Below are 17848 nucleotides of genomic sequence, written 5' to 3'. Positions count from 1 at the left end.
CGATGGTATCAAAAGGGACTGAGAAATCTAACAGGACCAGGACAGAGGAGCACCCCCTGTCCCGAGCCCTTCAGAGATCATCAACCAATGCGACCAATGCCGTTTCCATGCTGTACCCGGGCCTGAAGCCCGACTGGAACGGATCCAGATATGTCGTTTCATCCAGGTGCTGGGGGAGCTGTTGCGCGACCACACTCTCAACAACCTTCACCACAAAGCGAAGGTTGGAGACCGGACGATAATTTACCAACATTGCCGGGTCCAGGGAAGGTTTCTTGAGGAGAGGCCTCACCACCGCCTCTTTCAAGGCGGTGGGAAAGTCACCCTCACCCAGCGAAGCGTTTATAATCCCCTGGAGCCAGCCTCGTGTCACTTCCCGGGAAGCCAGTACTAACCAGGAAGGACACGGGTCCAATAAACAAGTGGTCGCATTCAGTCTAGCCAGAATCCTGTCCACGTCCTCAGGGGTCACAGGATCAAACTCATCCCAGATAACATTCTCAAGACCTGCCCCTGTCTCTCCCCCTGAGACTACCCAGTCGGAGTCCAAATCTTCCCGAATCTGAGTGATTTTGTCATACAGATACTGAACAAAATCCTCGGCTCTACCCTCCAAGGGGTCCTCCCGTGCTTCCTGATGGAGCAGGGAGCGGGTCACCCTAAAGAGGGCAGCCGGGCGATTATCTGATGACGCAATAACATTTCGCTGCTTTTATCGCCACTAAGTAATTCCTAATGTGGGATCTTACTAGTGTCCGGTCAGATTCAGAAAGACTGGCCCTCCAACTACTCTCTAGGCATCTTTTCCGGCGCTTCAACTCCCTCAGCTCCTCGGTAAACCAAGGAGCCAATTGAAATCGGCGTCGGGTCAGAGGCCGCAAAGGCATGACCCGATCCAGAGCTCCAGCAGCCGCTCTATCCCAGGCGGCCACCAGGTCTCCAGTCGAGGCGTGTGCCAGAACCTCAGGAAATGGCCCAAGCTCCGTCTGGAATCTCAGGTTCCATCAGGCGCCTGGGGCGGAACCATCTTACCGGCTCCGCCCCCCTGCGGCGGGGTGCAGCGGTTCGAAAGTCAAGACGAAGGAGAGAGTGGGTTCAGACAAGGGTTCAGTAACTATATCCCCTATCTCAAGATCCCTCGACCACTGTCCAGAGACAAAAACCAGATCCAGCGTGTTTCCCCTTGTGTGGGTAGGGCAATGAATTAACTGGGTCAGGTCTATAGCTGTCATGGAAGCCATGAACTCCCGAGCCATCTCTAACGTCTCACCCACGCACGGCAGGTTGAAATCCCCCATGACCATAAGCCTAGGGGTCAAATGGCAGGAAATTCATTTTAAAAATTAACTATGAATTTCTTGCTGTTGTTTTTTTTTCTCCTCTGATAGCTATGCCAAAACATGAGTACGCAATTTTAGAGAAAGCAGTAATATGGGTTGTTCTTTTTCCTGATATATGTGAATTTCAATTTTAATTTCTCTTACTTCTTTAGAGTCCCTTTCTGAGGTGCAACTTGTATCATCAGGGCCCAAAACACTAAGACCAGGGCAAAATCTCAATTTGCTCTGTAAAGTTCCTGTCTCAACCTTGGACAACTGTGCTTGGAACTGAATCTGTCAGGAAAAGGATTAGAATGGATTCCCAGAATCCATTGAACCTTGTCAATTGCTGTCACTGCTGTGTATTATTGTGCTGGAGGCCCACAGTGAAAGATTTTGCCTGCTCCTCTGAATAAAAACAGGAAGCTGATTGCCAGTAAGCATGAACGTTGTGGTGGTGCAGTTGTTAGAATGCAATATTTCAGGCTAATTCTGCCAACTGCCAGCAGTTCAATTCTCAGCAGCGGAATTGACTCAGCCTTCCATCCTTCCAAAGTGGGTAAAATGAAGACCCAGACTCTGTAAACTGTTTAGAAAGGGCTGTAAAGCACTATTAAGTGGTATATAAGTCTAAGTGCTAGTGCTATTTCTGTTCCAACAAAACAATATTCAGACAATATAATATGTGAATATACCTTGGATGAATATAACTCCTAGAAGAATATCCAAAAGAGTGGGCCCAGCCAAGAAGTTTAATTCAGCTCAAGGGGAAATTGAAAAAAAACCTCTTTTTACCCATTTGATCCAGCTGGCTGAGTCCACTCCAAAGAATTTCGGCTGATTATTGATGGGAATTTTGATAAAACATAATAATAAACATTTTCTTGATGGCATGAAAATGTCATCATTTTGTGCAACTGACTATGCAGGCAAAAACTGAGTGGAATTTGGATCACAATGTCATCGTACACACTTCATCTTTTAATCATTTTCACTTGCCACATCAGATTTATTTTATCATTTTTTAATTTTATTTTTTATGATTTTACTTTTCATTTTATTTTATTGTTGCTTTTTTCAGCATATCCCACGTTTATTATTTTTGGAAAGAACTCAAGGCAGCAATCATATGCAACGCTCCTTCCTAGACATATTTTCCCCACCACAACAAACCTGTGAGTTGGGTTGGGCTGAAAGACAGAGTTTGGTTTAAGGTCATCAAGATGGTTTTCATGGCCAAGTAAGGACTTGTAGTCATAGTCTCCCATTTTCTAACCCAGTGCCTTTACCATTAGACCAAACTAAAATACCTTTAAACATAGAAATGATAGAGAAACCTCTATGAAAGAAGAATCTGGACTGCAATGGCACCATATATCAGGGGCATTTTCTGAAATGACACAATAAACCACCTTTAATGTTCTAATTTGGTGAGAAATCCACCTTCATCTCTTCATTTCTATAGACAATGAAGAGCAAATGACAATCTCTTCTGGCATCCCCATCTCCACTTTTTTTATGGCATCTTCAAAGCAAGTCTCCCTGTCTCCCATAGTCTCTCCAGTTTCCAGGTTCTCACACAAAATTTGGGAATGATGGGAGCAAAGCCATAGCAAAGAAGTCCTTCACCCATGTCCAAATCAACAGTCAACACACATGTTTCTGGATGGAAAACATCTATAACATCAGCAAATTCCTCCCCTTTCACACTTGGAATATGAAGTAGACAGTTGTACATCATCAATCATTCTGCTTCATTCTTGTGGTACCCAGTGAGGCTGGTTAACACCTTCACCTTCAGATACTTCAGGTGGAGTCTGACAGAGATATGGAAGTTTGGCATGACAGGGTTTTTCATGGAGATATTGGTGGAATTGCTGCAACCAGTTGGGAGTGTGAAGATACCTGGCATTCTCCCACAAGCATACAGATTCTGCCTACCCTTTCTAGTGGATCAAATACTGGGTTCCCTTGCCCTTCACCTGGAACCCCAAATTTCTTCCATTTTGTACATTATTTTCCCCTCCAATATCACTGCCAGAGAATTTGTGAGACTTCAGAACACAAAGTGCTTAGAGGGTTATATTGAAGCAGCAACAAACAGTGAAAAATTAGTCAGAGTGAGGTAATTACAAGTGTAGAATTACAGGGTTGATGTGTTGGAGGACTTTGAAAGGTCCGTTGAAAATACCTGGTTAATAGCTCAGCAGCTCGAGTCCTAACCAAGGACCTAGGAACTGTTAAGGTATCGTCGGAGGATGTAAGCTGTTCCGAGTCAAAATGTTCAAGTCCGGCAAATTTAGAATTTCTAAATAGCGGGGTAGCCCTTTGGGTATTGCTCCGAGGGCTCCAATTACTATCGGGACAACACACGATTTCTTTTTCCACAGTCGCTCAACTTCAATTTGTAAGTCCCGGTACTTTGTGATTTTTTCTTGCTGCTTATCTTCAATTCGTGCATCACCAGGTATTGCAATGTCAATGAACCATACTTTTTTCTTTTCAACTATTGTTATGTCAGGTGTGTTGTGGACCAAGTGCCTGTCAGTCTGAATCCTAAAGTCCCACAAGATCTTGAGTTTCTCATTCTCTAAAACTTTCTCAACCTGATGTTCCCAGTGGTTTTTGCTGTACTCAAATCCAAACTTCTGGCACAATTTCCAGTGAATGATTTTAGCAACACGGTCATGGCGTTATAGGTAGTCAGTTTGTGAAATTTTGCTGCACCCACTGATCAGGTGGTCGACTGTCTCATCTTTCTCATTGCAGAGGGGGCATTTGATGTTGGTGGTAACATGTATTACTACTACTACTACTACTACTACTACTACTACTACTACTACTACTACCAGGATCAAAGCACAGAAAACTTCAATCAATGTTTAGGGGCAATCAATGGATGACCTCCAAGGACCCCAAATATATACTTTAGATGTTACTGCACTTATAGCCAAGACAACTGACTCTCATTGCCAAAATTCTGCCATTGACAGAATTTTTCTATAGTAACTCTCTCCAACCTCTATTGCTATGACCCCCCTTTCAAACTTTGTATGGAAGACATCCCAGCATTCTTTCACAGGAGCTGTGAATTTTTTACAACAGCTGTTTGCTGCACTACAGATTGCAATGAAAATAGATTTATGGATAGAGAGCAAATGCTTATGACCCACCATGAAAGTCTATTGTAAAATGCAGTTAAATCTATGGGTTTCACAAACTCAATAGGTTTTCATTTTGAAGAAGAAAAACAAATCCAAAATTGGTATCCTATAATACTATATTAAAAATTAAATATTAAAAATCTCTCAAAGGGTCACAACCTCCAATATACACTACATAAGCATGACAAAATAAATAAATACCAAATTATGCATATGCCCTCATACCCACATACATTATATGACACAGAGAAACAACACAGTCTAGTTTGGATGAATACATGAACACTTGGGATATTAATTTCTCTTTGTGAGTTGCTCCCTGCAATTGAGGTCAGGCCGCAAAACAATGATGTAGCATTTTGGGAGGAATATACATCCCAGTAATGCAGCACTGGACGCCAAGATGGAGAAGACCTCCACAGCTACCATGGCTTTGCCTTTTGTGCTCAGATAGGCTGGAAAGAAGGAGATCCACACACTACAGAAGGCCAACATGCTGAAGGTGATGAACTTGGCTTCATTAAAGCTGTCAGGTAATTTACGGGCAAGAAAAGCCACAATAAAGCTGGCGATGGCCAAGATACCCATGTAGCCCAAGACACAGTAGAAGAAAAAAGCTGATCCCTCATTGCACTGTAAAATCATTTCTTGGAGCGCTGAGTGCATGTCGAAGTCAGGGAATGGGGGATATACAAACAACCAAATGAGACAAGTACATACCTGAAAGAAGGAGCAGGAAAAGACAGTAGAAAGAGCCAATCTTTTTCCCACCCACTTCCTCATCTGAGATCCCGGTTTAGTGGCCATGAAAGCCACAATCACGGTGATAGTTTTGGCCAGTACACTAGAAATGGCCACAGAGAAAGTGACCCCAAACAATGATTGTCTGAGAAGGCAGGTCACTTTGCCAGGTTGACTGAGGAAGAGCAAAGAGGAGAGAAAACAGAGGAGAAGAGAGACAAGCAGGGTGTAAGTGAGGGACCGGTTGTTGGCTTTGACAATGGGAGTATCCTTGTGCTTAATAAAAATTCCAAGCACCCAAGATGTCAATAAGAAGAAACAAAGAGCTGCTGAGGATAAACCAATTCCTAAAGTTTCTTCAAAAGTTAGAAACACCACCAGTTTCGGGATACAGCCTTTCTTTTCCTTATTTGGATAATGATCTTCTGAACATTCAAAACAGTCATCCATATCTGGAAGGAAAATCAAGGAATTTGTCATCCAGACCTTCCAAATTATTGAAAAATCACTTTACTGGTTTTATGCATCCTAAAGTAGTGTATTAACATTCCCTTAATTCTACTGAATTTGGGTAGAATTTCTATCCTACCATTTTGATTTGAAATCTTTCGTTCTGGGCATGGAACACAGTCAAAGCAGCAGAATTGATTTCCCTCAATTCCTTTCTTCCAATATCCAGGGAAACAAGGATCATTGCATTGAGAAAATGGAAGGTTCTGGTGATAAGCATAAAAAAATATTTTGAAAAGTTTGATTTTTAAAACAATGTTTGTTTTTTCTCTTTTATGTTGTGAAACTATTTTCGGATTCCCTAATTGATTCTCAATGTATGAACTTTGATTTATAGTGTACATTAAAGCAATATAGAAATTACAATGATGTACAAAAGATCCATGTTTAAAGTGCAGGGTGAGTAAATAATTAAACATGGTGAAAAATTTATGGGAAAATGAGCACTCTTGTGATTTCAAATGGAAATGCAGTCTATATATGGCAACATGGCTTTTTTGTTTTAATATCATTTTGATCAATGCTTGATGATTTACATGATTGGAAAAGAATATGTCATGTCTCATTTTAAGAAACAGAAATTAGATTTCTAAACTGACTATGCTCAATATGGGATCAGAATAGATTCAGGCATGGTTGCATCAATGACTCCATTCGTACCTGGTTAAAAGCTGGGTGCCAGACAATTAAATCTTCATCCATGAATAATTCTTTCCCTCTTGGAGCCTTGAGATCCATCTTTCCAATTCTAACTCTGGTAAAGGATCTGTTTGGAAAAGTGATCAAGTTGATGATGTCGAATCCACCTGTTGCTTCCCCTTTCTCATTCAGGAACACTGTCTCGCCAGCTGAATTGTTAAAAGAAATGCCTTGAAGAAATGGATGGAGCTACTTGAAAGAGAATGAGAGAGAGAGGGAGTACATTTCCACCTTGTTTTAAGTTTGGTATTATTTTAAGGAAAAATAGAAAACGCCAATCAAATAAAACAGAATGAAAATATACAAATGCCTCTCATTATAATTTAAGCCCACTAGAGTTAACAAAAACGACGCTATAGAGCACTGCACATAGAATAACTAGACACGAGAACAGTTTTTCCCAAATGCCATCACTCTGCTAAACAAATAATTCCCTCAACACTGTCAAACTATTTACTAAGTTTGTACTACTATTAATCTTCTCATTGTTCCCACCACCCATCTCCTTCCATTTATGACTGTATAACTGTAATTTTGTTGCTTGTATCCTTACAATTTATATTGATATTGTTTCCTGATTGCTTATTTGTACCCTATGACTATCATTAAGTGTTGTACGTTATGATTCTTGATGAACATATATTTTCTTTTATGTACATTGAGAACATATGCACCAAGACAAATTCCTTGTGTATCCAATCACACTTGGCCAATAAAAAAATTCTATTCTATTCTATTCTATTCTATTCTATTCTATTCTATTCTATTCTATTCTATTCTATTCTATTCTATTCTAAAACGAGATCATATTTAATCATTCCTGATTGGTACAAAGCTATAAGGCAGTTTGAGGTCTGACTAATTTCCTTTAGCCAGATTTTAGAAATTGAGACTCAAGCATTCTTCCATAGATAGATGAGAGGTGGAAATTATTGGAAACATAGAGTTGCCACATTTAGGGATGCCACATTTAAAAAGGGCCACCTTTTATATCATTCCTCTAAAACTCTGATAGAGACAGAAAGCTCAGCCCATGGAACCTGAAAAGTTCATGAGCCACACAAATAATCTTGGAGAATTGATTATGGCTAGTAATCTAAATGATTTGTTTTAATCATCTCTTATTAGGGAACCAATGGTGATTTCCTACATAACTCCTACTGACATCTGAAAACATTTTTAGATAGTAGATTCTCAGTGACCACATTTAACTTTTTTGCACATGCAGAAAATGTTAAGACTTCCCACAATGAGTCCAAATAGTAATTCTTCATCAAACTGCTCATTAAAATAAAAGAGCTGTCAAACGCAAAGGGAATACCTGCCAAGCCTGCAGTTGTGGAAGATCAATTTTTTTACCCATCATAGTTTTCCTCCTATTGAACCCCAACATGTATAGAGCCTGCAAAGCATGAGCCACAGCATAAACAGCATTATAGACACTGTAGCTTTGGCCAGTCATTTCCATTTCAAACACAGGCGCAGGAAGATCTTCCAGCTTCATCTCTGAAATGCATTTCCTACTGTTTATTTCTTGTAATTCTGCTTTTAGAAGTGAACAATCAAATGATTGTTCCCAAACATCTTGCAGAAACCCATCTCTGCTGTCTGAAAGAGGATTTACAGTCTGAAGAAATTCCTTAAAACCTACAACTGCTGTTGAATGAACAGTGAAGGAAATAGCCCCATGGAACATCTGGAGATCCCATGAGATTTGAATGCCTGATAGTACAAAATCAATCTGTGCAGTCATGATCCACAGCTTTCTTAACAATGCAGTTTCCTTGCTTTCAGGATCTACCACAAACGTGACAATTCTCAGCCACATAATGGTCAATGATTCCCCATAGACAAGAAATGCATTGGCTTTGCTATTTATCCAGTTCATGGAAATAATTGAGATTGTTTCATATACTTTTGGGACATCTTCCACATGGACTAGTTGGGAAAGCCTTTCTATGAACGCTGAGCAGATTCCATTCTCTGAAAGTAAGGGCTGCATTTTCTGTAAGAAATTTTCTCCATTGTTGTTATCAACAGCAAAAATCCCAATCCACGTCCACCTGAAATGACGAAGCAGTTGGATAATTCCAATGGACTGATGGTCCTCTTTGGGGGCCATGAAATAAAGTGAAGAGAGCTTGCTGGTCTGAAATGCATCTTGGGCTAATGAGCCGTATGTCAGCTGCAAGAAAGTGAAGTAGTATTCTCTTGAGTTGTTATATCAAATCTGATTATCCTGTCTAGTATTCATATAAAATATATCCAAGGAATATTTCCCCCCAGAATTCTTTGAATTATTGACATAGAAAGGAACATCTTGGAATTATTGCAAAACATACAATAGATCAATTCTTTCCATAAAGAATTCTTCTATTATATGTATCTGAAGTAATTCCAAAAAATGTGGAGTACAGATTCAAATCTTCCTTCAGCTTTGGAATCTCCTTGGACACTCACTTCATGTAATAGGCATTGTAGTTTCAGAAACAGCAGCTAAGTTTCAGACCTTAAGCCATGCAGAACATATTAACACAAACTTAAGCGTATTTTTTATGCATATTAATTATTTCATAACAACAATAAGATTAAGAATTTTCTTTTGAACCCCTTCAGAACTTACTTGTGGAATCTTGAAGAAACGTATAATATCAGCGATATAAAATGATGTATCAAAACCCAATCCTCCAATAAGAGCCATGAGATTCTTCTGGCTATCACATTTGTAGTTAGGGACAAATTCCTGGGATTTGAAAAGCAGGTCCAGAGTTGTGCGATACGTCATCCTTGGGTTGTTGTAACAGTCATAGATGTGGAACCCAAGTGTGATGTTAGATAAGATCTGGGAGTCCTCATTGATCTCCTTCACAGCAAAGGCCAAGGCAAGAATGTGTTGATGAAATTTGGTGATTATACTGCAAAGAATTTAAATACCCCAGTTAAGAAAGGCAATGGACAGGTCTCATAAAATGGCATTATATCTATGTGAATATCAAACTTTTCTCTGATGGAAGTAGGAAGATAATAGGCTTTCTAAAATGCTCAATAATTTGTACAAAGATCATTTTTGTTTTTTTATACAGTATTGTCATGGTTTGCATCAAATATCTACCACTAGAAACAAAACAGTTATTTTTTTTCGTGGTACACAAAATAGAATATGAACAGATTTAGCAGGATCAGTCATTTATTTCATGCATGTTTTGTTAAGAGTGAAAATACAAATTATTTTTTTAAAAAAATACTTTAAACTCACTAAATGTTCTTCAAAAGATTTCTTGTACTAAAGTCTCATATATTATATGACAAACACTTGCCATAAAGTAAAGAAAATTGTTTATTCTCTCATAACTAGAAAGAGATAGAGATAATTAGATTAGCAATAGCAATAGCAGACATACTGTTCCACTTATACTGCCATCTCTAAGTGGCTTATAGAGTACATATTGCCTCCAACAATCTGTGTCCTCGTTTTAAACGACCTTGGAAGGATCAAAGGTTGAGTTAACCTTGAGCCCCTCAGGATCGAACTCCTGGAGAAAGCATTCATTCATAGACTTTATTCTAAGTACTGTGCCACCATGGCTCCTTACACACATTACACATAACACCTACATTTATGCTGAAAACCTTTTACCCATATAAGCAATTTTGGGGGAACTTATTCAGATTAGAAAAAAATAAAATCCTTACTTTGGTAAGTCATGTGGTCTTATGGAAGGTTTTTCCTTAAAATTCATTTCATAGAAATTGCAAAAAATGTGGGACGCCATCCCACCAATGACGAGGTCACCAGGCTGGTACCACTCATGCGGAACAAGGAAAACATCACTCCCAGGGCAGCTCAGAGTCACTATTTTCTTCACCAGAAACACTAGAAGGAGCAACATCTTCACTCTTGAAAATCTCTCTCTCCCATCCTCTCCTATCCTACCCCAGAGGGAAGTTTGTATTGTTGCAATGGTTAATCCCGTGATTAATTCAAGGTTTCTATCTGAGAAGTGCACCTAATCAGAAAATCCACCTTTGTCTAGTTGAAGATTCATGAGAGTGCAAATTGGTGTCTTGAATATCATCAGGGTTTATACAGATGGAGAACAGATGTACATAGCAATGGCTCCGACACAGCCATTATTACCCTTGTGCCAATCTCCCTGGAGTTCTTATAACCATACAGATATGTTGATTGTTGTTGAATTGAAACAGCCTTCTGTCAGTCTTTGATGTTTTGTCTAGTTAATAAATGTGGTGAATCCCGTAGGAGGTAAATATTTTGTTGAAAGAATAAGTGGCTGATGGTTAACCCTTAACCACAGATGTACTATTTCGGCTACGCTATTACAGACATGAGGTCATAATGACTTTTGTAGCAAAAAGGCCTTCAATGTTTTCATGGTTAGATCTAAAAATTGATATATAAAGCAGTAAAGCAAAAAATGTATTGATCTCTATCAAATCCACATCACGCAGGTCACTGAAAAAGGTAACTTACAACCATTTTTCACACTTACGACTATTGCAGCATCCTCATGGTCACATGATTAAAATTAAGACACTTGGCAACTGACTCATATTTATGACAGGTTCAGTATCAGGGATCCCCTTTTGTGACCTTCTGTCAAGCAAAGTCAATGGGGAAGCCAGATTCACTTAACAGCAGGGTTACTAATTTAACAACTGTGTCAACTCCTAAAGCATTCCATGCCTGCTTTCTGGTTGCCATAAGCAGAAAGGGGGAGAACTGACGGACCTGCTGGACACATTCCACACATGCCTTTCTCCAGATTGTATCCCAGGCTACCGGAGCCAGCAGAAGGGGTGTGGTTTTTACCGCCCAGGAACATATTCCATTGGAGAATGTGATTTATAACAAGCCCAAGGAGGAGGGGGGGGGAACAGGGTCATAGGGGAAAGTAAATCACGTGGAGGTAGAAATGACTCCTTATGGGTAATTGCCAAGATGTTGCTCCTAATAAATGAATGGATTTCCTTTGAACTTTGGCTCATGAATTAATTTCACATGGTCCAATCAAAGCCTCCCAGTCACACCCCTCCAGATGCAGGGCAGAATGTCCTTGATTCTCGGCGAAAGGAATGTTATTATGACTCTATATCTCCCCAGCTCCATACAATCCCCCCCTCCCAGTTTCTCATAGACTAAATGTGGCAGGCCTGAAGATCCAATGCCCAAGATGGCTTCCAGGCCTGACAGGCCACCCCCCCCCCCATCCAATGACCGAATCCTGCACTGAGAGCAACATATTAAGATTGTTTCACTAATCTGTCTGCCTTTAAGTTCCAGCTTTTAATCCAAGTAGCTTCAGACAAAGGTTACCCCTTCCAGTGAACTAAGTACTGTAATCGTCCTCTAAACAATCTAGAGTCTAGAATTCTTTTCACTTCATAATGGGTTTCCCCTTGCAGCACTATAGGTTTGGGAGTTGGCCGGGTCTGTGGCCTTAATCTCGACCCGACTGCTCTCTTTAGCAAACTGCAATGAAAGACAGGATGTACTTTCCCTAATATGTGTGGGAGACTAAGCTGAACTGTCACTGGGTTAATTACTTTCACTATGGGGAAAGGACCTAAAAACTTTGGTCCCAGGTTTTTACTCAGCAGCTTCAGTCTTATTTATTTAGTTGAAAGATAAACCCGATCTCCCACACGGAAGGGGGTTGAAGAAATTGGTGTTTGTCCGCTTGCTTGTTATATGCCTCAGCAGTGCTGTGAGTTAAAATAATCTCTATGATGAAGCGGTAGAAGGTCACCATAATGATTCTACATCATTCAATTGTTGTTTCCTGAGAAACAATACATATAATACATATAATCTCTGCTCTTTATCTTACATATAATACATATAATCTCTGCTCTTTATCTTACATATAATACATATAATCTCTGCTCTTTATCTTGTTTTATCTTATCTTATCTTATCTTATCTTATCTTATCTTACCTTACCTTACCTTACCTTACCTTACCTTACCTTACCTTACCTTACCTTACCTTACCTTACCTTACCTTACCTTACCTTATCATCTTATCTCTTTCTCACAAGATATAATTGTGGATTCAAATGGTCACCTTTCAAACACTTTTCAATGATAGATAGTGAGTATTGAGAATTTTCCCAGTGATCCATATAGGGTTACCTGGGCTGTGGGTTATCAGACAGTGGGTTATTTGTAAAAGTTAGTTGATAGCTCACTGGGCTTATGCAAATCACATCATGATATGTTCCCCTTTAAACAGAGGCTCCTAATTTTGGATCTTTACATTTTCTTCAAATTGTACAGGTCAAATTGCAGAAAATTGGAGTTTGAGGTTGGCCTAGAGGTGGAGCTCACACCTCACAATCAGGAGGCTGTGTGTTTGATCCTAGGTAGAGGCAGATATTTCTCTCTCTCGGCACCCTGAGAATATATCTTATATTATATTAAAGATGATATGATATGATATGATATGATATGATATGATATGATATGATATGATATGATTGCTTCAGCTGACTGCTAGCTGCAATTCAGCAGTTCAAATCTCACCAGGCGCGAGGTTGACTCAGCCTTCCATCCTTCCGAGGTGGGTAAAATGAGGATCAGATTGTTGGGACTGATATGCTGACATTTGTAAACTGCTTAGAAAGGACTGTAAAAGAATTATGAAGCAGTATATAAGTCTAAGTGCTCTCATATTTGACACAGAGAAACAACACAGTCTAGTTTAGATGTATACATGAACACCTGGGATATTAATTTCTCTTTGTGAGTTGCTCCCTGCGATTGAGGTCAGGCTGGAAAACAATGATGTAGCATTTTGGGAGGAATATGCATCCCAGTAATGCAGCACTGGAGGACAAGATGGAGAAGACCTCCACAGCTACCATGGCTTTGCCTTTTGTGCTAAGATAGGCTAGAAAGAAGGAGATCCACACACTGCAAAAAGCCAACATGCTGAAGGTGATGAACTTGGCTTCATTGAAGCTGTCAGGTAATTTATGGGCAAGGAAAGCCACAATAAAACTGGCGATGGCCAAGATACCCATGTAGCCCAAGACACAGTAGAAGAAGAAAGCTGACCCCTCATTGCACTGTAAAATCATTTCTTGTAGCACTGAGTGCATGTCAAGTCAGGGAATGGGGGATATGTTGACAACCAAATGATACAAGTACAAACTTGGATGATGGAGCATGAAAAGACAATAGAAAAGGCCAATCTTTCCCCCACCCACTTCCTCATCTGAGATCCTGGTTTAGTGGCCATGAAAGCCAAAACTATTGTGATGGTTTTGGCCAGTACACTAAAAATGGCCACAGAGAAAGTGATGCCAAACATTGATTGTCGGAGAAGGCAGGTCACTTTGCCAGGTTGGCTGAGAAAAAGCAAAGAGGACAGAAAGCAGAGCTGAAGAGAGACTAGCAGGGTGTAGGTGAGGGATAGGTTGTTGGCTTTGACAATGGGAGTATCCCTATGCTTAATAATTGTTCCAAGCACACAAGATGTCAAGAAGATCCGGGCTACCATTGCTTCTGCCTACGAGGCTCAATCCTTGCCAGTCCCTCGCCACATCATGGCCCATTCCACCCATAGTGCGTCCATCTCAGCAGCTTGGTCTACACAGGCTTCATTGGAGGATGTTTGCAGGGCTGCCACTTGGTCTTCACCTTCCATATTCATCCGCCATTATTGTATTGATGCCTACGCATCGGCGGATGCAGCCTTTGGACGCAGGGGTTTGCAGCAGATCCACTCAGGGGAGGTGCTCCCGGACTGGGTGTCTCCCACCCTTTAAGAGATCTGCTTTGGTATGTCCCAATTGTGACTGCTGCCCCCCCCCCCACTGCAGTAGAATGGGTGTTGTCTTACCTGAATGCCCTTTCTGTGAGGCAGGGGGGCCCAGCAGTCACCCCCTCCCTGGGTTACCCGGTTCTTATGGTGGGAGGGTTGGTTACTAATCTCTTCTCTCAGCTCAGCACCACAGTCTGCAGACTCTCCTTCATGGGAAATCTGGGAAGCACCAGGAGGACAGGAAGAGGAGGAGCTTCTCAGATTGCAGACTCAGTCAGCTCAGTCAGGATGTCCTAATCTACGAAAAACCCAACGGCTCCCTAGGACACACCATCTACAAGAAAAAAACACACACCAACTGCTACTTAAATGCACAATCACATCACCACCCTGCACAGATCAACTCCATAGCCAAGACTCTCATCTCCAGAACCTAATGCCTAGCTGACAAAGACCACCTGGAAACTGAATTACACACTCTCACAAACGTATTAATTTCTAATGGATTCCAAAGAAACACTATCACCAACCTAATCCAAAGGGCGACACCCCCCAAGAACCAAGACACAGAACAGGACAATGACATCACCCTCTTCCCTTACATCAAAGGCACCACTGATAAAATCAGCAAAATTCTCCACAAACACAATATCAAGAAAGCCTTCTGCACTGACCAAAAAATAGCCAACATCTTAAGAAACCTCAAAGACAAGATCCAGCTAGAAAACCAAGGAATCTATGAAATACCATGCAAAATCTGCCCAGCCACATACATTGGACAAACTAATAGGAGAATAAATGCATGCATTGCAGAACACAAGAATGCAGTCAGAAAAGAAGAAAAAACTTCCTCTCTTTTCCAGCATAGATAGATAGATAGATAGATAGATAGATAGATAGATAGATAGATAGATAGATATAGATATAGATATAGATATAGATATAGATATAGATATAGATATAGATATAGATATAGATATATAGATATATAGATATATAGATATATATAGATATGTTTTCTTTTCTTTTCGTAGGTCTTTATGTGTATTTCTCTTTAGCCAGGTTCTTCCTACATAAACCAAGATTTTTATGCAGCCCTAGTTCAGTGAAATATATATATACATATATGTATATATGTATATATATATACATACATACATACACATACATATATATGTATGTATGTATGTATATATATATATATATATATATATATATATATATATATATATATATATATATATATATATATATATATATATATATATAAATTTTCTTACTTCTTCGGTTTTCGCGGGTGTTTGTATGTAGGTCTTTGGTTATTCGGGTCTTCTCCCACGTAAAATTGGAAGTGTCTTGGCGATGTTTCGACGAAGTCTCATTCGTCATCTTCAGGCTGGTGTTCTCGGCTTCGTGCTTCCAGGAGCAATGTGAGATCGCAGCTGTCTCTTCCTTTTAACTGCTAGTGGGGGTGTGAGTTGATTGGGTGGGAACTTGGCTATGCTCTGATTGGATGGGGGGTTGGTTGTGCTCTGATTGGCTGGGGGTGTGTTCTGTTTGGGTGGGGGCTTGGTTGTGCTCAGCTTAGTCTGAGTTGCAGGGGGATTTGAGCTGGTGAGCTGCGTTGTTGTTGTTTGGCTTCGTGTTTGTGGCCGTGCGAGCTCTTCATGGTGGTTGTTAGTCTGCTTCATGTATGGAATGGAGGGGTTTAAAGTGGCTAATGATGCAGCTGCGGTCTGGCTTCTGGTCCTTGGTCGTGGCTCATTATCAGTGTGGGTTTGAGTCTGCTTTCTGCGTGGATGTGTGGTGGTGACATCCTGTGTGGCTCTCGTGAGTGTGGGTCTGGTGTCATTTGTCGTGTTAGGGACTCGTTTGTCAATAAGGGCGGGTTTCCAAATGGCTGGTAGGCGGGAGGTATCGTCTCGTTTGTTCATGCTGTGTGGGCGTTTTTCTATCTCGATGGCTTCTCTAATTATTCTGTTGTATACATATATATATATATATATATATATATATATATATATATATATATATATATATATATATATATATATATATATATATTTCACTGAACTAGGGCTGCATAAAAATCTTGGTTTATGTAGGAAGGACCTGGCTGACAAATATATATATTTGTCCATGTAAGTTTTCACGGGTATATATGTGTGTACAGTTAATATTTCAGGTTTCTTCCCAAGTAATTGTGAACATATCCCTAAAAGGGAGAAGCGATGTTTCGACAGAATCTCATCTGATGATGGCAGATGAGATTCTGTCGAAACATCGCTTCTACCCTTTTAGGGATATGTTCACAATTACACGGGAAGAAACCTGAAATATTAACTGTACACACACACACACACACACACACACATGTGTTTTCTGAGGTTTTTGCGGGTGTTTGCATGTAGGCCTTTGGTAATTCGGGTTTTCTCCCATGTAAAATTGGAAGTATCTTGGCAACATTTTGACGAAGTCTCATTCCTCATCTTCAGGCTGGTGTTTTTGGCTTTGTGCTTCTAGGAGCAATGTATGATCGCAGCTGTTTCTTCCTTTTAACTGCCAGTGGGGGTGTGAACTGATTGGGTGGGAGCTTGGCTGTGTTCTGATTAGGTGGAGGTGTGTTCTGATTGGTTGGGGGTTTGACTGTGCTCTGATTGGATGGGTGTTTGTTCTGTTTAGGTGGGGGCTTGGTTGTGCTCATGTTAGTCTGAGTTGCAGGGGGATTTGAGCTGCTGAGCTGCATTGCTGTTGTTTGGCTTCGCGTTCGTGGTCGTGCCACATCTTCATGGTGGGTGTCAGTTTGCTTCATGTATGGATTGAAGTGGTTCAAAGTGGCTTATGATGCAGCTGTGGTCTGGCTTCTGGTTTGTGGTCATGCCTCATCAGTGTGGGTTTGTTTTTTGCGTGGATGTGTGGTGGTGACATCCTGTGTGGTTTTCATGAGTGTGGGTCTGGTGTCGTTCTTTGTGTTAGGAACTCATTTGTCAATGAGGGCGGGTTTCCAAATGGCTGGTAGGTGGGAGGTATAATCTTGTTTATTCATGCTGTGTGGGCATTTTTCTATCTCAATGGCTTCTCTGATTATTCTGTATGTATGTATATGTATACACATATACATACATACATACATACATACATACATACATACATACATAACATGGTAATGAGCTTTTTACTATCTTTAAGTAGTGCTTTATGAATTGAAAGTATAAAAACCATGAAAATGTCTATGCAGACATTGAACATTGTTTGAATTAATATCTGAAATATCTTAGCAGGAACCAAGACACCTAGATTATCAAAGTCAAGTTTCAAATGAGTGTTGAAGTGAGGAAAGGATTAGGTTAAAGAACTTTGGAAAATGGTGAAAATATAGCAACTTATACTTAGAATAACTTTATTGACATTTTAAATATACACTAATCATTATACATTAACATGAAATTTTGCTGCATACAGCTCTCTAAGGGTCACCACCTCCAACATGCACTACATAAACAGGACAAAATAAATAAATAAATACAAAATGACGCATATACAGTACCCACATACACACCTAGTGTATATTATATGACACGGAGAAACAACACAGTCTAGTTCAGATGGATACATGTACATTTGGGGTA

At 40.2% G+C, this 17848-nt stretch overlaps 1 protein-coding gene across 1 annotated transcript; it reads right to left on the bottom strand.

Moving 5' to 3' along the window:
- Positions 1 to 4777: 4777 nt before the first annotated feature.
- On the bottom strand, positions 4778 to 14115 carry LOC139324294 (vomeronasal type-2 receptor 26-like). The gene is made up of 4 exons (XM_070954015.1): positions 14096 to 14115; positions 9057 to 9348; positions 5814 to 5889; positions 4778 to 5676 (listed from the first exon to the last, which is right to left on the bottom strand). The coding sequence occupies exons 1-4, from the start codon at positions 14113 to 14115 to the stop codon at positions 4778 to 4780; spliced, it is 1287 nt and encodes a 428-aa protein (XP_070810116.1).
- Positions 14116 to 17848: the final 3733 nt, after the last annotated feature.

Source organism: Pituophis catenifer, unplaced genomic scaffold (assembly GCF_029215685.1).
Source record: "Pituophis catenifer annectens isolate HBS135680 unplaced genomic scaffold, rPitCat1.0.hap2 SCAF_15, whole genome shotgun sequence".
NCBI classification, from domain to species: domain Eukaryota; kingdom Metazoa; phylum Chordata; class Lepidosauria; order Squamata; family Colubridae; genus Pituophis; species Pituophis catenifer.
Note: the sequence above shows the minus strand (reverse complement) of the source record. Positions and strands in the feature narration are given on the sequence as shown.

Excerpts from the sequence above, each read along its gene's own strand:
- LOC139324294 (XM_070954015.1), bottom strand. The coding sequence starts at position 14,115 with ATGGCGGATGAATATGGAAG. Across the intron at positions 9,349-14,095 it reads ATGGCGGATGAATATGGAAG|TATAATCACCAAATTTCATC; the intron begins GTGAAGACCAAG and ends AATTCTTTGCAG. Across the intron at positions 5,677-5,813 it reads AAAGATTTCAAATCAAAATG|ATATGGATGACTGTTTTGAA; the intron begins GTAGGATAGAAA and ends TTTTCCTTCCAG.